This window comes from Fringilla coelebs (genome assembly GCF_963513975.1).
Source record: "Fringilla coelebs genome assembly, chromosome: 3".
In the NCBI taxonomy this organism is placed as follows: domain Eukaryota; kingdom Metazoa; phylum Chordata; class Aves; order Passeriformes; family Fringillidae; genus Fringilla; species Fringilla coelebs.
This window is the reverse complement of record NC_140030.1, coordinates 52552990-52578522: the sequence shown is the minus strand read 5'-3', so window position 1 is coordinate 52578522 and position 25533 is coordinate 52552990. Positions and strand designations below refer to the sequence as shown.

Here is a 25533-nt window from a genome sequence, read left to right as displayed (position 1 = left end):
CTGTCCAGGTACCTCACAGATCTTGAACTCACAGATTTGACTCCCCGGCTTGATCTAGAACCTGGCTCATCAGTACAGAGGCACTTGGAGATCTAACTCTTGGCTTGACCCTCTTTACTGTCACTGGACCTGCTCTGCTCTCTTTTTTCAGGTATTGTGAGACTGCTCCTTCTTGGATGATGCATGCCACTGCCCCCTGCCTTCCTTGCTGTCAACTCCCAGCTCGGCTCAGTTGTGGAGAAGCTCACTTTTCCTTCTCCTTAAGTGTCAAATTCAGTTGTCAAATGAAGAGGGGAAAAAAAAGCAAATGACTTTTCAGACAGCACTTGATGAAGGTGGGTGGTTCTTTCTACCAATGTTCCTATTAATTCAGCCCAAAAAGTTTTAGAAAAACATGGTATGTTCATATGTGTAAGTATAAAGACCAGTACTCACGCAGAAGTTGTCTGCATATCATGCCAGCTTTTGCTAAAGTTTTGCTTCAGTTCATTCATCAGACTTATGCCAAGTTTTTGTTTGATTTCAACCAGGTGCTTCTCTTTGGCTGCTAGCACTTGCCGCAAAGTTGAAATTTCATCCTCTAGCTGAGGGAAACAAGGAGAAAGGAGTTAGCCTGTTCCCACAGAATGATAAACACATACAATGCTAAAGGCTAAATGAATCTCACAAACTCATGCTTTTCGTAGGTACCTAGAGAGACTGAGTCAAGTGCTTGTGGAGGTCACAAAGGCATGCCCAGAACAGAGCTGAGAGTATGTTAAATTAATGCCTCTGTGTCACCTATGTTCATCATCACACACATGCATCTGATAAGAGAGAGAATTATCCAGTAAGGAAGCAACTTCACCTAAATCTGCCTTAGAGCATTAGGAGTCTCAAATACCAGCTTTACATTCACTAGTAAAATGGGAATGGACAGGACAAGAGAAAGACTGGAAAATTCAAGCAAATATCTTTCTTTGAATGCACAGGCTTTTAACTTCATACTTGCAGGTTTTTAGTCTTCTGGTCCTGAAAAAAACATAAGCAAATTCTTAGGAGCAGGTAAAAAAAATAGAAAAAGCTGCATGATAATATATGACTTGAGACTACCATCAAATGTTAAATCCTTGTCATATGAGTTTTATTTATGTATTTTAGGCCCTGCATATTTCAGAATTGTAACATAAAAATTTATAGTTGAACTATTAACATGAGTGATCAGTACCTAAAGCATAAAAGTACTCAGAAGACAGAGCAGATTAGTCTTTCCAGAGATCCTAGTATTTAACCAAACTCTGCAATTTCAAGCTGTAAAGATGCCATCCAGCCCAAACAGAGCAATATAATTCTCTCTGCAGTAGACATTTTTTTGAAATATTTAATCAAAGCCAGTGTTTTACCAGGCAAGAACCAGAAGACAGGACTGTAAGAAGAGGAACTCCAGAATGGTCCTGCCACTGGCTCAGAATCCTGCTCCTTGGGCAGCACTCCTTCAAGTGAGCAGGGGTTTGCATTTTTCAACTGGAAGCCTCCCAAGCCAATCTATACAAGCAGCACACTGAGATTCTGAAGCCAACAAGGGCAAGTGACACCAGAGCAGCTGTCTTACACTTCAGATTTAGAAATTCCCCTACCAACTGTGTTTCTTCCTCCATATGTTAGTAAGGTAACATATGGCAACTTATCTGATTACCATATGCTAAGTTCCCTGGAGCCACAGTCTCCCTCTGATTTAACTCCATTGGCTGCAGGGAATGATGCAAGCACCAGCTGAAGCAGTACTGACCTCCAAGGCTATATTTAGAATATCAGCACCAGCATTATTTCATTGCACACATTCATGCATTCTGCCTCACTGGCTCCAAGCTCACTGTTCTTGGAAAAGTCTCATCCTTGAATCCCCCAGCTATCAGTTTCTTTTGTCATTACCTGCTATTTCAATTTACAAGCAGCTCAGAAATTAAGCAGCAAGGCTATATGAACACAGAGCAAAATCATGACCTGAGTGAAGCAGATATTAGTATTCACCAATGCCTGTGATGCCAGCACCTCACCAGCACTGTTGTTAGATCAACAGCAATCCAAATTGCTTTGATCCTCCCCATGTCTGTTATGCTCCATTATATTCCCAACCTGCAAATGGAATAGTGTCAAGAGGCAGGAGTCAAGAGGCTCTCTTCTGAGAAAGTAACTGGTTATATGCTTATAGAAGGAAAGCACAAATGTCAGCATTCCTCAGGCAGCAGTCCAGAGCTGCTTTTGGTTGTTTCTCACCAAGAGCAAACCCCTTAGTGCATGACTAGCTGTGCAACACTGCTAAAGAGCTTTACTGAAACTGATGCCAGAACGCTTAGGGGCCAGCACTACATTGATCATCAGGTACTTGGATACATAAACATTTCAGGTCTTCTATTAAAATTACTTTCCATCTGTTCCATTGAATAGACATCTTAAAGCTGTGATAACCTAAGCAAGCATTAGCCATGTGCTCAATGGCAGAAGTATGAGCAACATTTTTGATTAAAGAAATTTATTATTTATAACACAGCAATCAGTTTTGAATTGACAAAATCCTCCTCAACTTCCATCATTTTAAAATAATGACAGATACAAAGCCGCCCTCAAGTGCTCAAATATCAGTGATGACTCTGAAGTAGGTAGAAAGGATTAGGGACTTACAGTAAGATCTTGAAAAGCATTTAAGCATGTAACATACCTAATTCTCATGGAAGTCAGGCATCACCTGTTTAGGAATTTTTAAGTCCACTTTTGTAAATGTTTATAACTCCATCATAAAACTAGGGCTTCAGTCAACAGAAATACAAGCTTCTAATTCTCATCGTTCCCTGCTTTCAAAGTGCAACAGAGTCAGAAGGATATAGGCACATCATACAAAGTTCTCTTCTCCCATTAAGTTTGCAGAAAAAGGTATTATTATAATCTTTCCTCAAACTGGGAACAAACATGCAGTAACACACACTGCTGATGCTGTGCATCAGCTAGATCAAACCAGATAGCTCCTTCTGGGAAGGTGTAGGAGGGGGAAGACACCAAAGAGTAAATGAGTACTTTGATGAGTGTAATGGAAGGACAACTAACAGCAGTGAGCAAGGTAGCTCAAAATCTCAGCCCCCAGCATGACTCAAGAGTCATTGTACAATGCTCCTCACAGCGAGGGGGGTGAGGGGAATCTGTTCTGCTAACAATCTTCTGCCCTTATGTAAAGCTTTTGGGCTACAATTTTCTGCTGTTATTCTGAAAAGTCACACTGACCTCTTTAAATTCAAATGACTGTTAGAAGTTTCTGTAAGAGTTACTCTTAGTTTCATTGTAGAAATCCTAAGGCTTGATTAGAGTCAGAGCCCTGCTGTTTTAGCTAGGCTACAAATACAAGAACAGAGCAAGTCCACGTTCTGAGAAGTTTCCAGTAAAAAGAGATTATTAGCAGGAGAATAGGAATAGAGGATACAAAAAAATCCTGCCAGAAAAACAGTAGTGCTTGTTCTTCTCCTAATGTCAGAGTGAGAAGAAGGAAGAAAACAAAGAATATATACATTAGATACACAACACAGAGATGAAGCACATATTTTCTGCTTAAATAAATGCACAACAGGTGCTCACAAACAGATCCCCGTTTTATCAACTGTCGATAGAAGAATTAAGGATGATTTTTACCCCTCAGAACAGTAAGAGAGGTGCTTGTTCCTACAGGGTCAAATAGGTATTACTTAGCACATAAGGACATAGAAGAAAACAAAACTATCATTGGTGGAGCAGAAAGGGCTTGTAAGTAAAGACTAACAGATTTTCAAAAGCAAACATTACCCAATTCCCACATTAGCAAATTTTTCTTTCTGAAGGAGGCAATGTCACACATTTTTTTGCAGTCTTTTATAAGAATCATAAGCCTCATTTAACTTTAGACTTTGTTCAGACTTAGTTCACTCTACATTCAAGTTTTCCAAACCTTTCTTAGCATAATTATCAGTTTTATTTTGCTTTTAAGCATCAGCTGCATGCCAGTAAACTGCTGTGAGGAATTCAGAAAATAATTCCTAGGTCAGTCAAGATCATAATATTTGACAGGCAATCCCTCACTTGCACCTTAGTACAGGAATTAAAGTATTTCCAGCATGAGCTAATGAGAATTTTCTCTCCTATGGCAATCAGTAGGCAGAAGGGACACCCCGAAACATTTGAGATTAATTCTGTTGAGAGAGGCATACCATTCTCAGATGATTGCAGGAAGTTCTGGCATTTTTTCCTTCTTTGTTTCTACCTGCCTGTGAAGTCCCCTTCACCAGAGAAGAGAATCACAGAATGGCTGAGGCTGGAAGGGAACGCTGTAGGATATCTGGTTAAAGCCCTACCTAGAGCATGTTTCCAGGACTGTACTCAGACAGCTTTTAAATATCTTCAAGGATGGAGACTCCAAAACATCTTGGGGTACACTGCTCAGTCACACACACATTAAAAACATGCTTCCTGATGTTCAGGGGAAACCTACTGTGTTTCAGTGTGTGCCCACTGCCTCTGGTCCTCATAAAAAGCCAGTAATGAATATGCCAACTCCTAACGAATTTGATAAACTGGACACGTAAACTTTCAGCTTCCTTCTGGTTATTTACAGATGTGACAGGATCAGCAAAGAAGTAAAAGTTAACTAGTAACTCAGAAACACAAAGATTGAGAAAATATTAAAGTGATAAGACAGTCTTCTGTTTCACTTGAAAATCCTGAATCAGCACTGCAGGTAAATTACTTGAAAGTCACTGCAGATGTTACTTCTTAGAGTACTTTGTAGTACTTTGTAAGTACTCTAAGTAGTACAACTGAATATCAATTTAAGTATTCCAGTTCCATAACCAACTCCTCACATTCATATGGCTGTGACTTCTGTTATTTAACTCATATTTCAAAAAAAATTAAACCCACAGTTTTCCCCGTTCTCTCATTTTCCAATTTGGAATTTCACTTTTCTGCAGTATTCAGCAGCAATAATTAAAAGTGAATCCATCCTTCCATGGTAGACCAAATTTAGAAAATTTCTTTAATCTTTGTAATAAAGAGATCATGTGGTTCACACCTTTTTCCTCCCATCTCCTTATTATTTTGAAGCCTCTTCACAGTGTCCAGACTCCTGAAAAAAGATACTACCTTCTCAAAACACATCAGTGCCAAAGGAAACAAAAAATGTGATAAAATTACTGTGCTTGTTATCATCAGCCTCTTCCGTAACCATCATCATTACCTTTGCCTCTGAGCACCACAAAAAGAAATTTTTCTATCAGGTGGCACAACCACAGTGTAACAACAAGGCCACAGATCTAATGAGAACACCTTTCATTCTTTTTCAAGGAATGTTTATAAAAAAAGACACGTCTTGACTAAGATGGGAATGTGCACTTGACTTCACAGTACAAACATCAAGTAGAAGATATTTAACCTTCAAAAAATAGGTATATAAGAAAATTATACACTACATTATTGTTGCCTAGAATAATTTTACCAAAAAGGAAAGGCATGCCTCTATGATGTATACTTCATCCTAAAATTAATAGTCTCCAGTTGAATGAAGTAGAAACAGTAACACTCACAGAAATTCAAATTCATTACCTTGGCTAGCTCAGTCTTTAACTCTTCTTTTTCTTCTTCAGAAATCATATTGGTGAAATCAACATCAGTGACCACATCTTCATCTGCTTCATGGAATGACTGAGTTTCCAACAGGCCTTAAAAAGTTAAAAGGTCAAGACAGCCATTATTAATTTATTTTACAACTATTGTATTGGCCTCCCCTAAAATCTAAGTATGATATAGTAGTTACCCACTAGGAGAAAAAAACCACAAACCCAAACAAAGAAAAACCAACCTTTTCCTGCTATAATCATTTGCATTCAGCTTCTCTTCACTTCTGAAAAGCTATTGGAAGTATCAGAGGGTAGTGTCTGCATAGGAGCAATTTAGTATGTGTAAACACCACTTATTCCCAGAAATTAATCACCTTGGACCCTACTAATCCCTGATAAGGCATTTTCTTGCTTCTAACAATACAGGAGGAAAAAAAGAAAGCTTTTTCTTCAAAATAAGAAAGCTGGCCAATGTGGATCACTGATGCATAGAGTAGCAATAGTACACTGAATAATAAAGGAAGTATATTACAGAGCCAAGTTTTTCTAAAAGTACCTCTGATGTAGCAACTTGAAACCTTACAGATGCACACAGTTTGTAGAAGCAAATGCCACACCTATTGTTTGAATTTTCTGAATGTTAGTGAGAAGAATTCCTTGCTTGCTCAATCTAAGCCTGTGAAGGGGAGACAAATACACTGGACCTTGCTACTTTCTTCTGCATGCCCAAGATCAGGGTCAGTATCTATAATAAGCAAGGTAAGTGCATACATAAATGCTTGCAAGACCAGGGCCTGCCTGGCATAATAGGTACTGATGAAACAAAATACTTCCTATCTCCCAATCATTCAGTGAAGAGAAGATTGCTGGGGCTCCAGCCACTAAGAGCCTCTCATTCTTTATGGTCTGTAGAGAAAACAATGCAAACCACGAGATAACAGAAAACATTCTAGTCACTTTGGAACTCATTTCAAATTCTAGATCTTCTTCTGTTGTGGAACAAAAATCTCCTCCATGTTACACCTTGGACAGCACTTTTCCCTTTATTTCCGTTCCCTAGCAGGGTAATGAGCCATCTCTGCTGACTCCTGAGACCTGTATACTGCTTAATATGGAAGAGAACAATTTCTTTCCTAGCTCCACAGAGGCCTGTAAACTCTATTATACAGAGACTAAAATACAGCTTAGTTAAGTTTGGGCATTAAAGAACAGAGGAAGGAACAAGTCTGTTGAAATTGAGTACTTTACATTTTCATGCAGAAAACTAAATTCCCTCCAGCCTTCTGCCATTTCCTTCACCTAGAGTCCCCCAGTGTACCTGGATTTCCTTCCATTTAACAGAACAGAACAGAACTGATTTGATTCATACTGTCAACTTCCCTGCAGAACATCATGGAGTGAATTCAGCCTTGTTAATTACAATCTTCCCTGAGTGGGAAGATAAAGAGCAGCAACACAGGTGCTGAACCCCTGCTTGGGACCATATGCAGAAATAGATCACCACCCTTAAGCACAAAACCTTTTAAAAACATGATGGCATATAGAAGCAGTTGAAATCGTAGCTATTATCCAAAAAGCAGCTTGCCAGGAAAACCTAGATTGCTGAAGTCAGGACAAAGGAAAGCATATTTATTCAGTAGGAACACTCCCAAATCACCTTTATTAACACCCCTACATCTCTAAACATGATCGTTATTTGGTATTTGTTTGAGGATTAATAGTGTTGCTATGGGACTCAAGCTAAACTTAGTCTGCACAGTCTTGAAAGCAGTCTATTTTTTCATGGATGAAGGAGCAGTGGTACAGGGCAGCTGTTGGAAATGCTGGGAAGGATCTAAGGGGAAACAGGGTTGAAAACCCTTAAGGGAAGCCTCAGGATAGATGTTGAGATGAGGTGATCTCAGAGCAACTGATCCTTAAGCCAAAAAGAAGGCAGATCCATGCTCAAGGGACAACAATAGTTTTGAAACGGCTAGGTAAGAGATGGAAGCCAACATGGACAAAATCGCCAGAAACAACCAAATAACACTTTACACTTGGCCCAATGGTCAAGTTTAAACTTCAAGACTGGACTGAAATTACAATCCATTTCAAAACAACACATACATGTCAATCTTCTCTATGATACTTTGCAAACTCATCCAGTTTCTCCCGCAATTTTTGTCCTTTGCTTCTTGTTTAAGTCCTCTAAAATCTAGTCTGATCCTTCAGTCTCTACTTTCTTGTTCAAGCTACAAGAGTCCTCCATAATGGTCACTGTCCCTCTGCAAATGTTTCCATTTGATCATCTCACAGCTCCAGTCTAAACATCTCTTTAGCATACTGTGGGTCACAGCCTTCTTTAGGCCAGTCTGAGTTCCGAAACTTCCTCATGTGAGAATACTTAGATTCTAGCAGCAACAATGGCAGAGTGGTTACAATTAGGACATTATAGTTGTAATGGAGCACAGCGGAGGTCAGCATCCACCAGCTCAGCCTCATACTGTACGAGTTCTCCACTGAAGCTACAGAGCTCATCAGCCCAAGTGTGCTGATAACCTAATACACTGCTTTGGAGCCTTGAGTTGGACTCAAGGATGTTTTGCATGACAGGTGTACCTATTGCTCAGGATTTGTGGGGGTCTCTGCACTGTGTGACACTGCAAGGCCAGCAGAACATTTCTTCCAGTCACTGGTTTCTCTCTCTAGATACTGTCATCTCTCACACTTCGGTCTCCTGACTGAAGGAAGTTCTGTGATTCCCTGACCATGCAGGAGACAGAGCAGCCTAGCACCCTCCAGTACAACTGAAGGGATGTAAGCCCACCTACAAGTTCTGATCTCGTACAGCCTCAAAATCCTGAGTGGGCATGGAATAGAAGCATGGAATCATAGAATATTCTGAGTTGGAAGAGACTCACAGGGATCATCAAAGCCCAGCTTCTGACCCTGCACAGGCCAAGCCCTAGAATAATACCATGTGTTTCAGAGTGCCCAAGCATTTCATCAACTCTGTCAGGCTTAGAGCTGTGATAGCTTTCCCAGGCTTCTCACCTTCCTGGGAAACCTCTTCAGTGTCCAACCACCCTCTAGGTGAAAAACCTTTCTTTAATATCCAAGTTAAACCTCCCTGAAACAGCGTCAGGCTGTTCTCTCAGGTCCTGTCTACCGGTCATGAGAGAAAAGAGCGGTGTCAGCCTCTATACTTCCCTTCATGAAAAAGTTGTAGACTGCTATGAGGTCTCCTCTCAGTATTGAAGAAGACTGAGGCATTTTCCTCTCCTGCCCAGCTACATAACCTGACAACACACAGGAATTGCTCTGGGGAAAGACAGTATTTTTGCTTAAAGATGCATAGGTATTAGTTATGAGCCATGAAGGCTTGATCACTCTGGGAAGGGAGTTGTACAAGCAGCTGAGTTGTTTGCAAGATTAACATAAGGTCATTGGTAGCAGGAAAAAAGAATTGCCTTCAAGTTGCATTTCCTTTCCTCTTACCTACTCCTCCCAGAAATACTGAAGATCATGCCTTGCTTCCAGCTGTGGTCAGATCTGGAAAATCTGGAATTGTGATTAAATTGTTATTAATTGTTCAGATGGAGAGCTGCTATTATTTCACTAATATCCAAGTGTGGAATTGGAAATTATCTTTCCACCCTTTTAGAAGAGCAATTCGGTTGTTGGGTGGTTAAATAACTTTTGCTTTACCTTGTAGTATAGGTGTTACAAGCTTCCCTCAATGAATTAGGAGCTCATCCAGTAGTTTACCAGCCATTTACAAGAACCTATGGCATTGGTGATGTCCTGTATCTCTTATGGCCTTTATTAACAGCACAGTATTTTAGGCATTGACTTCCACATATAGATTAAAGCACAGGTTTTCCAAGTTTCATTCAAGCAGGCCACTAACAGGTAAGGCATGAGGATAGAGCCTAGATGCTACCACTAACATCTGTTTTCTTCTCCTACTATGTCTTATACAGATTAACTTAATTCTGTTGTTCCTGAATTTGATTTCAGATGCTGTGCCTGCCCAGCAGTTCTATTACACTAAAAAAAAAAAAAAATCACACAAGAGGCATCAATTGAACAGAAGCTGTCTTAGAATCTGTTCCTTGAACTTCCCCTCCCTCATTCTCCATGGTCAGCTAAGGAGTTCTCATTACCTATCCCCTTCTCTCCCCTTCTCCATTTGCAATGAAGCTCAATCCAGAGCTTAATCAATTAATCAACAATTAGCTCTGGGATATGCTCTCATAAAACTCTGCCCAGAGACAGATGCAAGACCCAGCCCACGTCCCTCATTATCTCTTCCAGACAGCCTTGTCTTGTGGTGTAGGATTGTTGGAGACAAGACTGCAGGTCCTATGGTCTCATACAACCTCCCGTTACTACAGCAAATTACACTAATAATATACTCTTGTATAACTCATTTATCCTCCACAAACAGGCAAACTAATGATTTTCTGCACATATGTTACTTCAAAATAACAAAAAACCCCGCCCCCATAAAGTGTGGGAAATCATAAAATAGGTTTGAATCAATGCAAAACACTGTTTGGCTTCTACTTTAAAGAAGGTTTTAGTACTTGTTGTCACATATATCATTAGATAAAATATGAATGAAACATTGAAAGTATGGGATTATCAGTAAATACGAACTGCAAGTCATACAGAAGGACCCAAGTTGAAAAAAATGAGCAGAAAACCCTTTGTATTAGGAGATTTATACAGAAAGAAGTAGGAAGAGGTGAAAAGCTGGGGAAGCACATTTATTGTGTTCTTCTGAAAGATTCATACGACAAAATAATACAATAACCATGCAAGTAGTTCCACTGTGCTGAAATGGGCATTTTTGATTTTCCCCCAAAGTTCACGGTAGTTGAGGCTAAGACTAGTGACCCTAATTCTACAGCCTGCTGTTAAATCTGACTGAATGTAAGAAACTGTTTCAGCAGCGATCAATACCTGTGCATATGTTTGCCAGTAGAATTGTAGGGATGACAAATTTAATAAGCCACATAGAATCTAGAAGATCTGTAACTATTCTACAAAATTTAAAATAACCAAACAGTACAATGATAAAATCCATGACAGATTTTTTTTTACTTACTCAGGTATCTAAAGATTACCTACATAAAGATGTTTTAGTTAGTGCTTTTTGAGTTTTTCTCTGTATTCATCTCAGACCCATGTTCTAGAGTAGCACGTATCAGACTATTTCTTGTATTGACTGTCTAAAAAAGAAAAGCAACTCCAAAAGCCCCCCCAAAAAACCAACAAAAGGAAAAGCTTACACTATAGGCACTGATGTTTGTTGAATTAACCATAATGACAGCAAAATTAAGGTAAAAAACATCAAATTTTTGTTTGTGTACATTTTTTAATGTTCATTCAAGGAAATAGATAGATGAACCTTTGTGATAACAAAGCATTAAGAATTGAAGTTATTTTACTGCTCTGCTTTTTTGTTTTCCAACCAATTAAAAATACCATATCTACCTTGTTATCTAGCATTCACACCAAATAGTGAGAAAACAAATTACATAACCCTTCTAGTAAGCAAAATGTCTTGCTACAGCTTCTTTTGCCATGTCATTAGAGTTCCTTATTTAAATTTGAAAAACACTTGTTCACAAATTTAAATTGCAATTAAGTCTTCAAAGGGATGAAATAGTAAGTAGAACAAAGGAACTGTCCAGACACTGCATTAGTGTCTTTGATCTTCTTTATAATGTAGTCTTAATGCCAGATATAGAGATTAAGGGGGAGACAAGGGGGACTAGAAGCATGTACTAAATAACTAAATTGATCAGAAAAGGCTATCAGAAGTTGCAAGGATTTCCATGCCATTTTTTCCACTACAGAGTTATTATTGGAAGATCAAAATAGGAAAATTTGTTATCATTTTATTCATCTAGAAAACAAACTACTGAAGGAAGATCTTCCCTTCTGTGTCTGGTTCTAACTGTGGACAAGTCCGAACTTGTCTTGAACTTGCCTAGGCTTGAGCCTAACAGTTACATACAGCCTGCCACTCTCCTAAAGGACTTAGAACTGAAAATACAAGGTTGATTTTGAAGTTATGATTGAAAAACAAACTCAGAGGCTGGATTCACCTTGGCTAAGAGAGGGAAATACTCAAGATGGACAGGTGATAGACTAAAAATGTAAACATAACAGAAAAATATTGGTTCTACTTTCTGCAATCATGTGGGCTCAGTCTTCTTTTTGCTCTGAGTATGTTCCTTCAAAGAGGGAGATGGATGTGCAAGTGTCTTCAGTCCTTCTCTCCTTGAGCTGTAGGCTGGCAGTAGTGTCAAGGATAGGGAGAGAGTACAACTTTTGGGTATTCAAGAGTTCTAGGATGTAGTCAAAAATCTCGGAGTAGGTGTCCCTGGTCATCCTGAAGCAGCTTATTACTGACTTTGTTAAAGCTTTGCCTTCCATCTGTTAACCCTTGCAAACCTGAAAAGTAAGAAAATCTATCCATAGCTATGAGATAGACTGGCAGATTTCCAAACAAAGGAAAACTTTTATTCGGAACTCCTGGATAAACAGCCAGTTGTACTGTGCTGATTCTTTTCTCTGTTTAATATAAAAAAATTATATTAATCATACCTTGAGGATGTATCTACCTTCTTTTTCCCCCAGAAACCGCTGACACAGCTGCCAATCTATGCCAGTGAAATTGACAATCTACTCACAGAAAACTGGCAGAAAAGAGACTCAACAGTTTGACCACTGCACCAAGAAACCATATACACTGATAAGGAGTTTGATAATCAGGCCAAACATGGAAACACAATGTGTTTCTCACACAAGTGAGAATAGCAATAACGGTTTTAAAAATACATATCACTTACTTCAACCTTAGATTTCAACCTGGGAAATGATCTTCCAAGCAAAGTAATTATCACAAAATGTCCAGGAATGCAAGGATGATCTTGCACATTTTACCCTACAGCAAGCTCTCTTTGTATAGAATAACAATCCTGAATGCCTAGACAAGACAAGGGTAACATTTTCAAGCTGTAGCTATGGAAAAACAAAGCAATTGTTGTGAAATGTAACAGTTTAAAGACAGTAGAAGGTTCCTTCTGTTATGTCAAACTGAAAGTAATGACAGCACTGTACCACTTTCTGTGCTTTCTATTGATCATGCTGCACAACTTTCTGTGATGCCAATGGTAAGAAAAAAAATGCCTCAAGTAGAAGAGTTGTCATCTCTTTTTCTTTAGAAAGAACAGGGAGAAAGAAGGAAAAAGATGAAGTCACAATGAAATAATAGGGAATGAGAAAGTGGATAACACTGCATCACAAAAGGGACTTGTTCTCTACAAATAAGGTACTCTAGAAACTGTAACACACAGCACAAAGCAAATGAAGAATAATGCATATATAATCAAACTAGAGAAAAAGCAATGTAGGGGAAGATAAGAACTATGACATGGAAATGCTGGCAGTCAGAGGTGGAAGTTGTCAGTCACATTTCTTAAACCCACCCTTTCATACTAAAAATACATGACAGTACGTTTTTCTCATCTCTGAACAGAGAGGCACCTGGGGTCCCATGCTCAGCTGGTAGAAGTGACTGCTATACCATCAATTGTATAATTAAGATCATGCATCTGCTTCACTGACTCAAAATCACTGAAACTTAATGGCAGGATTTAATAACCTTTCTCTCCTAAGAATGAATCAGTTTATTGTACTTTTCTAAAGCCAGGTGCAAAAGAATATAATTAGATAGCAATCTAACTGCAGTATAATTAAACTCAAAAGCCTCCTCAATTAACTTTCAACAATGCATCTGTACTGCAAGAAGTAATAAAATTATATTTTTAATTGCAAAAGAAATTCTTCATGTAGTCATATTTTTTTGTCCTTTAGATCACAAAACACATAACTAACAAGATCTTTAAAAGTGTAATTTAAAAATGAGCAAAATCATGCTGCAGCCAGCAGGTTGCCTGCTTTTCTCACACCCCCTTTCAGCTATTTCAACATGTAAGACAGATGTGTCACTTTTGGTCCTGTAAATATACTAGGAAAAATACACAGGAAACAATTATATTTGTGTGCATGATAGATTTGGTATCCTCCTAAGGCTCAAATTCATTACTTCCATTGTTTTATTACAGAATAAATGTCTCTATATTTATAGTTACATATACTAAAAGTTAAGATTTAGGAATGTGGGAGAAAAGGGACAAACGATCTTTCCCCTGTGTGATCAATCTCTCAAACTGGGAGAGTAAAGGTCACAGTTTTAAAGGACCAGGACTACCTTATTGCATACTGTTTGGCACAAAATATCTGTGATCTGTGACTAAGCTTTGTAGGCAGCAAAATTACAAATTAGCAACACTAACTCATAGAATTGGAAGGGACCTAAAAGATCACCTAGTTCCAACCATCCTGCCATGGGCAGGGACACCTTCCATTAGACCAGGCTGCTCAAAGCCCCATCCAACCAGGCCTTGAGCACTTCCAAGGATGGGGCATCCACAACTTCTCTGGGCAGCCTGTTCTTTTGTCTCACCATCCTCACTGTAAATAATTTCTTTGTGGTATTAAATCTAAACCTACTCTGTCAGTTTAAAGCCATTTCCCCTTGTCCTGCCACTACACATCCTTGAAAGAAGTTCCTCTAGTTCTCTTGTAGACCTTGAGGTATTGGAAGGTGCTGTAAGGTCTCCTCAAAGCCTTTTCTTCTCCAAGCTGAAGAACACTAACTCTCTCAACCTGTTTTCTTAGAACAGGTTCTCCAGCTCTGTCATGTTCTCTATGGCTCTCCATGCCTTTTTTAAGTTGGAGCTGACATCACTCCCTAAGTTGGGAGAAAGGTAAGTTCTTTTTCCCAGAGTTTTTCTTAATTTTTTATGTTACATTACGTAAAAGCTCATGGCCAGCAAAATGAGGCACTGAATCAAACACTTCTCAGAGCAGATGTGTCTTGTGTGTTGTGTCTTCCACCCTCCCAGCCCCCCATTTTTTAAGCACCACCTGCTTCACCCTTTAATCCCTTCATAATTAAGACTAGCTACTTTGCACCAGCGCACTTTTGTCTTCCTAACAGGGTGGGGGGAGTGGGGAGGGGGAGCTGTGTCATATGACAGCAGAAACTTCCCCTAGTCTTCTGTAAATAAACCTGACCTACTCTTGGATGCATCTACCTGCAACACAATTTATTTAAAACCAATAAAAACAAAGCTCATTTATATGTATATTATTTGAAAACAACACATTTTGATAAACACAATGGCCATGTTTTGTTGCACAGGCCCTCTATTCAAGATGAAACTATTTTTTGTTTTTTAAAGGAAATACTCCAAATATATTGACAAAAAGCTCACTTGAGTGCCACACCACCTCCTGCAGATACACTGCTTTTCAGCCAGGATGTCTTGCTGCAGTGGTTTGCTCTGATAAACCTGGAATTTGGAATTAGTGTAACAGTAATTCTCTGCACACAGGCCACAAAAAACACTTCTCAGTCAGAATAGCACCATCTCTCTGGGCTTGTCCACCACCAAGTTTGTTTTTCCCACAAGCTTTTTTGCCAGCATCCTGAGGTGTGAAATGAAGCACTTACTATTCTGCTCCTAGTGTTAAGCTCCACCTTAAGGCCTTCAGAGTTTTTGGCATCGTTAACTTTGTGGCTTTGCCTACTCAGTGTTATGTAAAACGCCACTAAAAAGAAATGTGTTTGTTTAGTGGGCTCTGAGTGGAGGCTCCTGGGGTTTAGGGCCCTGGCTATCTGTGTAGAAACAGGTGGCATGCCCCATGCAGCCATCCTAGTGACACAAAGACCATACTTCAGAAAGAGGGGATATTTATTGGACCAGAAGAGAGACTGGCACATCCAGCCACACCATACAGCCTCAATCTTTGAGGTCCCAATCTTTTGAGATCAAATACCAGCAGAAGATGGCAGCTGACACAGGCAGAATGTGGGCTTTTTTTTTTTTTTCTTGAAGATCAGCTGGAAAGATAAGCCCTGAACCAAAGAGGGTGAGCTTCTGTGACAGCTGCTGTGGGCACAGGCAATGGCAAGCCCATGGGCAAGAGAAGGATGGGGTTTAGCTAAGTGCATGGCATGAGTTGCCATGCTGCTGAGGTTGCATTAGACCACACTCAAGTGGAAGAATATAATTCAAACTTCCAACCTAGAATCTTTACAGATCACCCAGTGTGAAATAATGCCTATTTTAACTTCAGTACCTTAAGAAAGTCTAGAAAATGAGCACAAGACAGTCCTTGTCTTTTCTTCACTCTTCTGCTACCTTAAGTAGTAATATTTTACTGAGGAACTTCTTGCAGGAGGAACATAACACATCGTACTTTTCTGAAATAAACCAGAACTACAATACTTGCATCTCTGCTAATAGCTTTCATTCACATCTTCATCCCTACTCAACTTAATTGTTAATTTTTTTCTCCCTTCTTACCCTCCCCATGCTTGACTCCCAAGCACAGCACATAACTATGACCAAAATGCTGCCTCTCCCTTTTCAGGACACGTCCATGATCCATATTTCTGTGCAGAACAGGGCACAACTGAGAAACCTTCTAATTCTGGAGCTCGGTCTAAATCTGATTCCTATCTTTGAGCCTCTCCTAAATGGGCAAAAACTATTATCATTACATACTCTTCTTTATTCCTTGTGCTTACTGCAGGCTTCATCTATATGGCTGATTATCTATGCCTCTCTGTTTTCTGAAGCAAATTAAAACCAAGAGGACACATTTTTCCTCCACCTGTAGTATTTGACTTCTAGTTTCCTGATAAAATCTGTTATTTAGCTCTACAAAGACCTTATTTAAGTCTTCAAAGTCTTTGAGTCTGCATTGTGATTCAGTTTATATGAATGTCTCAATGACATTATTCAGCAGCCTTTTTCTTTTTTTAATCAGTCAGGCTATTCAAGTAACTGCTCCTTCTTCACCGTCATCTTTTCTTTCCTATCAAGAGTTCTAACCACCTATCTCACTACGTGACTAAAGGATTTTCTCTTGCAAGAGCACATGGCTTAACTGGTTCTTCATATGCACATAATAGTGCACAACACTCGTTAGGTAATGACATGGCAAACATCATTCTCTCTGATTATGACTTTGATTCCTTCCTCCCACAATAATAAGTTAATAGCTGCCATCTACCTAAAATACTTTGAGCACAAAGTAATCTTCTGTTCCTGGCATAATTGCCCTTCTAACTCTGTAATGTACATATATTTTACTCGTCTCTAAGAAAAATGTGGATGTGTTTAAATACAACTATCTCTGATCACTTTAAAATGAAATTTTAGCTTGCAACAGCCCAGCATGCACCAGAGAAAGAATATAAAGTATCTAAGGCCTTCAGAAGACCCTCAAACTAGACACATTTTCTCCATATCATCCTCTGAATACCTTAGAGTGACCTGAAGTGTACTCTGTGCATTAAAAACATTTTAATTCAAATGAGAAACATAGAAAGAGGAATTAGATAAGCACCTAAAATGCCTTAGCCAATATCAGCATGACAAGTTACTACTAAATTCTTCTGAAGCACAATGAAAGCAGTTATTCTGAGGCAACTATGCAGAAGTATTTTAAAGCTTTTGGAGGATGATGAACCACTTTCTTGTAACCACAAACCTGCATCACCTCAGTCCCACTCAGGTGGTAAGGCAATTTCCTGGTGAGGAAACTGGTGAAAAGACAGTTGAACAAACAGGTGAACAGAGAAAAACCTAACTCTTTACTGAAGAAGCAAACATAGAAAGCATTACCTCCCTTCAGCTACCATTTATAAATATTTCCAGAACATAAATCATACAGCCTTTTAAATTCATATCATATGTAGTTTTAAACTATGCTTTATTTACAATTTCTGTGTTAGTAACTTTAATTATTAGGCAATTATTAAATGCAATTTGAAAGCATGGCACAGGTACAAAATAGAGACAACTTATGTATTTGGATGACTAAGGAGAAAGGATGTCTCACAAATTAATGCAAAACTCAGAGAAAAATCTGACTGTATAAATGCAAAAAAGAAAATCTCAGAAAGAATGATTTGCAATATAGGAAGAAATAGATTGGAGAGGATCTGGTCCTAACAACTCCATGGATTAGCAAACAAAAGTAGCCCTTACAGCAAGAAAGCACATGAAAATAAACTGCACTGCCTGCTACGTAAACACTTTGTGCAAACACTTTTCACTGGGAAAATCAACACCATATCTACAGGCACTTCACACTTGTATGAATATCAAAAGTATTTTTCAAATGTAGCTTTAGGTCTCTCTCTGCCTAAAGCACTGCTGCTGTTCTAGTTTCTGTGTACTTTTATTACGTTCTTGGTGGACAGCAAGGATAATTGCTGGCTAAAGTACATTAGTGGTGAGAGCAGGACAACTTTACAGAAACCAAACCCTAAAAGACCACAAAAAAAAAGCCCCAGAAGTATACTTCCTGACAGCCCTTCTTGCTTCAGAAAGAACTGACTGCTCAAGACATATCATTGCCTTCCATTTCTGGAAATGACACAAGACCTCCTTCTGTTCTTTATACCCCCAGCCCAGGTCTCTGAGCTCCCTGGATTCTCCTTCAGTGACTAGAAATGCCAAGAGGTAAAAAAAAATAAATCCAGGAACTGGATCCCTGACTACATAGCTCCTAAGCATCTGAAAGCCCATTAGGTGGAGAGCAGACTAAATGAGAAAAGCTGTTTTATTGGGATACACACACATAACCATGACTTTTCCTTTTCTCTGTAAACATTTATAAATTTTACTGCTGTATTATTATTTGGTTACTAAAGACTTTGGTTGCTAAAGATTGTGGGGGCTTTACCTACAATCATGAGATATTTTTCAACAATCAGCTTACATAAGAAAACATGTCAGGTAATGTGAAGAGAATACAGAAATTCCTAGTATTTTATGCAACCATTTGCAGTGGAATCTTTCTGGTCTGCTTGGGGATCCCATAGTGGGTCCATCACTTCATCATGCCATTAACCACGTGCCATTAATATATGAACAATACCATTTTGCTGGAATAAGTAACAAAGGATCAAAAAGTTCAAGAAATCTTACACAAAAATAATTAATTAACCAGAGAGCCTTTTAGGAGCCCTTTTTATCATCCGGCGATTTTAAATCCTAAAAGTGCAGAAAAGGTAAAATATACCCAAGCAGGAGAGGGAAAATTGAAGACACTGCAAGAGCTTTATCATCATGGTAGGAGGGCACTTCAGGAAGTATCACTTTGTAGTTGCATTCTTGCACTTGTTTTACACTTTTCGATAAGAACATTTGCAACAAGATCCTCACTGCTGCCATTTGATTTCTTTGTACGAAGTGAAAGAGGGACTGAGAGACAGCACCAGAAAAAGAAAAGGGAGATTCACTGCTAAAGTACAATACAAGCACTTGCTAAATATGTAGTTTGCAACTACTCACCTGCAACACTTAACCACATCATGGATGCAGAAGTATAATAATGATAGGTAGGATTTTGATCCTAAAAGATGGCTAAGTAATATTACCTCTTTCCTAAAGAATGAAACAAATCCACTTATATAATTTTGAAGGGTTTTGAAGAAGGTCAGTGTGACATGATACTAAAATCCCTATTTGTCATATTCCCCTTCTCACCATTTCTCACACAAGCTGGGTTTAGAGCATGCAGCATCCAAAAGACCTAGTTTAGACAGCAGTGATATGACTATAGCATACTACATATATAAAATTTGGCATTGCAACTGTGCATTTCTATGAGGTACAAATGAAATAAGATAAAACTAGCCTGTCCAGATCTCATTTTTATTTATTACCTCAAGAGGTATTTTCTAATTAGAAAGCAAGAATTCATTCTACCCTTAAAAACACTTCCTGAGTCAAGGGTTGAGTGCATTCTTTCTAAAACCAGGATTCCAGGATTGTGCTAAAACAAGCTACCAATTGATACATAAATTTTTAAATATGGCAACATTCCTTCAAACCCTCCACAATCTTCAGACAAGGTTGTGCCACATTCTTCAAGCAGCACATGGCTTAAGCAAAGCACCTCCAAAGTTCCATGCATTTCTCTACTGTACTAGTCAGTGAGGCATGTCAGGACATCATCAGCATACTAATCTTTCCACTAATGCACTTTAGCACAGAGAACAGACTCAGATTATACTTGTGCTGCTTTCTAGGGCTCATACCATCAGACCTGTGAAAATAAGACACAAGAATAAAAAACAGAACAAGAATTTTAAACCACGATTTTGGGTTAGATGTCTTTGTTTTAGCATGTTCTATGTTTTATGTCCTCATGGCTGCAAAACTGTCAAAGTTAAAAATATTTGTAAGATTGGCCCTTGATTTTAGAGGTCTCTTTTTAATACCTCATTTCTGAATTCCACAGTACACTATTTTCAGTTCTCAGTTGTAGCATGAAGCCACTCAAATTTTCTCAGCCTCAGCAAACTGAATTTCAACCTGTGACAAGAGTCATGAAGCTGAAAACAATCCAGGTTAAAAAATGTAAGAGAAGCAATGCATTTGATTTCAGACATTTACTTACATAAAATCTGATATACCAAATAACTCATTGCACACATGCATTTTCTCTCCTTGTAGTATAAAAAGCATGAAAGAGCTATTATTCTGAGCTTTGTGCACTGTTGTTAAATATTTAAGAATCCTGTCATAAATTACAACCCTGCCTTTTTCACTTGACCTCCTCTACATGTGCTCTCATTTACACAGCAGCTGAAACTTCCATCGTGCAGTGAAATAAGCAGGTTATCACTGGCTGGTTTGATTACTCCAAAGGACCCTTTGCAAAGTCCTCTCTCCTGCTTTCCATTGTGGGGCAATGCTGAGCTCTAGAAGGCAGTACAGAGACAGCACAAACCCCTGGATAACTAGAGTGAATCCTGATGCCTCAAAAAGCACAGGTGGACAGGCACTTCTCATAAAACAGTTACATGAAATCAGCTCCAAACCAGTAGTTGTACTCCGTCCTTAGGTGAACAAGTAGATCAAAACAGTCAGCGCTCCTTGGTAGAGCACCAGACTCAAACATGAGGATAGGGAAGGTGCTGCCCTCTCCAGCATGACACTGCTTTGGTTGATGGCTACAATACTGCTGCAGTGAGGTAGCATCACTATGTGTTCTCTATCCCCACCTTCCCACTGCAAGACTGACTCCATCCAGATTCCTATCTGGATTAGTAACCATATTAGCAAGGAGAGAGAATGCTGACCAAGCTGTCAGTGCCATTCTGGCAAGTCTTGTACACTGCATCAAGGTAACAGAAGTCCTCCTCACCACTACCTGCCACCTTGGAGACTTCACACCACCTGAGTGGCAGGGGCCACTGTGGCAGGGAGAGGGCACTGGGCTAATGCTGTGACTTCTGATGATATTTCTCTGATCACAAGCTCCACTCCATTGCACATGCCAAGGTGCTGTCTCTCTGCTCTGTTACACAGGACAGATACAGCTGGCTTGAGGATCCCAGAAGGAGCATGCCAGCTGCACACAGCAGAGGGAAGAAGTGAAGTGCTGCAAGCCTACAAGATAAGGCCTTGAGAAGGAGTCATCCAACATCTGGACTAAGCACAGCTCTCTCCACAATACCTGACAGGGGTGAGTGTAGCCACTGCATGCTATTATGGCTAGAATGAATAACTGGCTGTGGATGCAGAATATCTGTCAGGAACAGCTCTAAGGAGAATTGCCAGGACAGAGTCATGCCTCAAAACTCCTTCAGAGGCCAGGAGTGCAAGCAGCTGGCTGAGCTACCTGTGTAGGTAAAAAGAGAGCAGAAAGCTGCACATCAAAGCTTTTTATCAAAGTAAGAACCAAGAGAGGATGTGACAGGGAAAGAGGGTACAACTATACCTGGATGCATGAAGAAATGGAGAATTACTGCAAAAGGAGAGAAATATGTAATGAGCAAAGCTCCCATGTTAAAAAGTCACATGGGATTCTCAGATGAGGGAGCAAGACATCCATGGTACTATCATTGTTACAGGACATTCTCAGTTTTAAACGGGAAAGCAGGACTACATGTGATAGTTAATCTGGATCTGGGGTAGAATGAGTATGATGAGAGGCAAATACACAGCTTGGATCTTCCTCCCTTTCAAAGAGAAACACTGTTCTTCAGATTTCCAAACTTTTCACTTGAGAAATGACTGGCAGCCATAGGAAGGAAAACAAATACATTCTTAAGAAATTTTTAGCAGCTAGTACAAGCCTAGCTGGTATGTTCCCAGATCAGCTCTTCCATTAAGAATAAAAAGTAATCAAAGAGAAAAAACACCCAGAGGCTTAAAGTTTAGATAAAGTATTTTTTTACTATTTTTTTAAATTATATGAATTTGTTTACATGGAACATGTGGCTCTTTCTTTTGAAAATAATTATAACATTAATTACTATTACCCTCTGTCTGATTGACTGTCTTATCTAGTTCATGCAAATGAATGGTGCCAGACACATTCCATATGTTTAAGTATAACAGTAATTCTGTTTCACTCCATGAACTCTCTCTACTACTTTAAAGTATCAGAGCAGTTAATTTTCACAGTCCTCAGGGCATGGACAGATTGTGCCTTGAACCACCCAAAAACTCATGGAATGCAGCTGTAACCCCTACCTTGATACATTTACACCTAATACTTTTCTTCTGCCCACAGTTGCATTAATACTCATGAAGTTAACTCATCCTGCTATGTAAAAATGCTGACAAATATTATTTTTCTGCTCTGAAGAAATCTGGTTTTCATACTTGCATGCATTTCTTGAACATAAAATTGCTCTACTCAGGCATAGCCTGACTTAAGGACAATATAAAATGGCACAAACAACACTTTAAATTTTGCTTTTAAATACATGGCTTTATCTTTTCAGTTGGAATACAATACCCCAGCAGAGCACACTGGAACAAACCATTCAGGATTCATTTCTCTGTGGGCATCTGAAAATTCTTTAGAAGCAATTAATAAACTCCTTCAAATGCATACACATTTCTCCTGCTGCTTAAAGAGGTATTGGAAGTAAAGCAGTCTTTCAAGGAAATTGCTACTGTTTTGTTAGTAAAGTGCTATAACTGTTCTCTGCAAAATGTGTAACTGGGATTGAAAAATTCAGATTTCTGGCCAGTGCTTAGATGTACTTAACTGAATCTGACAGCATTAGACATACAGGTTGAATTCTTTTTGCCAGCAAGGCTCCATAACTGCAGCAGCATACACTAAATTAAGTCTAGAAGGAAAGGGAGGGTAAAAACAAAGGTTTGCTGGCGTGCGAATACCTATCTTGGATTGTACTGCTAGTTTATCAAAGCAATACTCTTTTTTTTTTTTCCTTAGTAATGGGAGACTGTTCTGAGAGACTGTAGAAATAAAACATGCAGGCGAGAAACCAGAGAAAAAAAAGTGACTCAATAATTGAATACAGGTAAAATTTAACATTCTCTCACAAGCCAATAGTCATCCAGAAGAAGAATTCATTCAAGACCTGGGGAAGTAACAGAGCTGCTGACCCAAATATACATTATCAAAACACATTTATTGACCTGAATTTTTAACACACACTGAGAACGTGTGTTTACTCATCTTACTAGTCCAAGAAGGCAAAAGATTCACATGTACATACATCACTATCCAGCTAACCAGAATCTGATACTGTTTTCCATCAGCTCTGCAAAACAAGAAATTATCCAAATTCTGTATCATATGGAGGTCTTGTTTAATGAACAGGAACTCCCATCATAGTAGCTATACAGATGTATTCAGAAAATTATTTTAAATAACAGTCTTATACTGTAGACTTAATACTGACTTCTAAAAATCCTGAAAACTGAGCCACAGATCTATTTATTTCAGCAGGCAGCTTCAGCCATGCATCCATTGGGACAGCACATGCACAACACTTGCCAGAAAGGCTCTCATTCACAAGCATCATGAACTCAAATTTCCCACTGTACTCCTTTACATAAAAACACATTTGCAGCCAACATTGCCTCTTTTAAGTGTATTTGTTTAAGGCAGATTTCAACTATCTTATTAGGAATTAGGAAGCCTATTTTTTCAGTTAGTTTCAATGAGCATATGTCTCCCGCTTATTTCATCTCCATGTTTTATAGATGACATAAAACGTTTCCTAAACATTCTGATTTTGCAGAAATATTTGTACCACCTGCTTAGTCCTGTGTCACAAAGCCATGAGGTTCTTCAGAAAACAGAAGGAAGATTATAAAGGTGAGCAAGACCTGTCTGTGCTAAATCTCTTTGGCTGACCCAAACATCATTTGTAACTCGCACGAAAAGTTTCATCTCTTCCTCGGACGTCAATTAACTTTATCCAGAGAGAGCTATGAACAGCTAAGTAAGCCGTAACTGCTGTAACAGAAAACGCTCACTTTAAGTGCAAGAATGCCGTGTTTGCAAAGCGGCACAAATATTTTAGCGGATCCAATTTTAAGCGGCTCTCGGTGGAACCAGAGCCCTGCTGGAAGCCGATTCCGAGGGTCTCTGATGCTGGAGGCGGCTCCCGCCCTCCGGCTGCCTCCAGGACAGGGGTGGCGATGCCGGCTCCGGTTCGCACCGTCCCGCTTGTCCCCGGCGGCCAGCGGCTGCAGCGCGACCGAGGGAAGGGGACAGCCAGCGGAGCAGGACACACAGGAATACCTCAACCAACCAACAAACCTCGATGGCACTAACTTAACACAGTTGTCAGCCAGCTACCTGACTGACCGCGAAACGTCTAAAGCCAGCAGCAGGAGAAAGCGGCCGCCAACATCCCAGCCATAAGGAAAGCCAAGGGGACGCCGGCTCGGGATGGAGGACGGGCCGCAGGGGGAGGACGCCCCGCGGGCCGGGCCGGGTCATGCCGCGCTCCTCGGCCGAGCCTGGGGCTGCCACAGGCGGCGGGCACCGGGCAGCGCTCCCGGGCACCGCTCACCGCGCCCCTCACCGGCCCCTGCCCCGGCCCGCGGCTCCCCTCGGGCTCTCCCCACCCCGGGCGCCCCCCGCCCCAGGTCGCGCTGTCCCCGCGCCGGCTCGGCCCTCCCCGAGGGCTGAGCGCAGTTCCGGGCGGCAGGGACGGGACCCCCGCGCCGCCCCGGAGGGCCCTGTCCCGACGACACTCACCGCGTGCCTGCGGCTCCATGGCAGCGCGGGGCTCAGCCGTCCGTGCCGAGGCGCGGAGCCCGCTCGCAGCCCGGCTCGGGCGGCGCTGACAGCCGGGGCCCCGCCGCCACCGCCCCCCGCCCCCGCCGCTCCCGCCCCCGCGCCGCCGCCGCCCCGCGGCGCCCCCTCGCGGCCAGGCCCGGGCGGTGCCGCTCCCGGCCCAGCCGTGCGCCCGCGCCCCTCTGGCCTCGCACAGGCCCCGTCCCGGGCCGGCCCTGCGGCCCCTCCGCTGTTCCTCGCCATGTCCAGCGCAACAACCCGGCTGTCACGGCTGTGCCCCGCTGAGGGGAGGCACTCGGCACCGCCCCCCAGGGGTGCAAGGCACCGGCGGCACGGGGTCCCCCCTGGGCAAAGGCGTAGCTGGTGTGTCAGCGGCACCGTGGAGTGGTCAGGGGCCTGACATGGAGGAGTGCATGGCTTATCTCAGTACCTGTGCATGACAAGTTCTACTACCTCCTATGGCAGAAACATGGGAACACATGCAAAATAATGACAGAACCTACGCTATCATGTATACTTAGCAGCTTAAGTAAAAATGGGGTTTTTTTGACAGCACATATCCTGTGCTGGTATCCTGTTATTACTCTGTGGCCTGGCTGCACACTGTTCACACTGCAGCACTGATTTACTCTAGGTTTGCTCGTACTTCCACACTTTGTTACCAGTCCACATTTGCTTCACTCCAGGAAGGGTCCAGAATGTTGTTTTAGCAAGGCTGCCTTCTCCATGGTTGATTATCTGTATATTTATCAGT

The 25533-nt window shown here is 40.7% G+C and overlaps 1 protein-coding gene across 5 annotated transcripts in view; it reads right to left on the bottom strand.

The window, feature by feature from the left end:
* TPD52L1 (TPD52 like 1) overlaps positions 1-24856 on the bottom strand; it is a 50717-nt gene extending 25861 nt beyond the window's left edge. For 2 of the 5 annotated variants that reach the window (XM_084201881.1, XM_084201882.1), the window contains exons 1-4: positions 24741-24856; positions 5599-5714; positions 988-1011; positions 436-584 (exon numbers count right to left, since the gene is read on the bottom strand). In XM_084201881.1, the coding sequence (XP_084058007.1) occupies positions 436-584; positions 988-1011; positions 5599-5714; positions 24741-24759 (308 nt within the window). In that variant the 5' untranslated portion in view covers positions 24760-24856. Of the gene's footprint in view, positions 1-435; positions 585-987; positions 1012-2036; positions 2101-5598; positions 5715-24740 lie in introns of those variants that run through there. The other 3 variants (XM_084201883.1, XM_084201884.1, XM_084201885.1) reach the window with 2 other exon arrangements.
* Between the last annotated feature and the right edge of the window lie 677 nt (positions 24857-25533).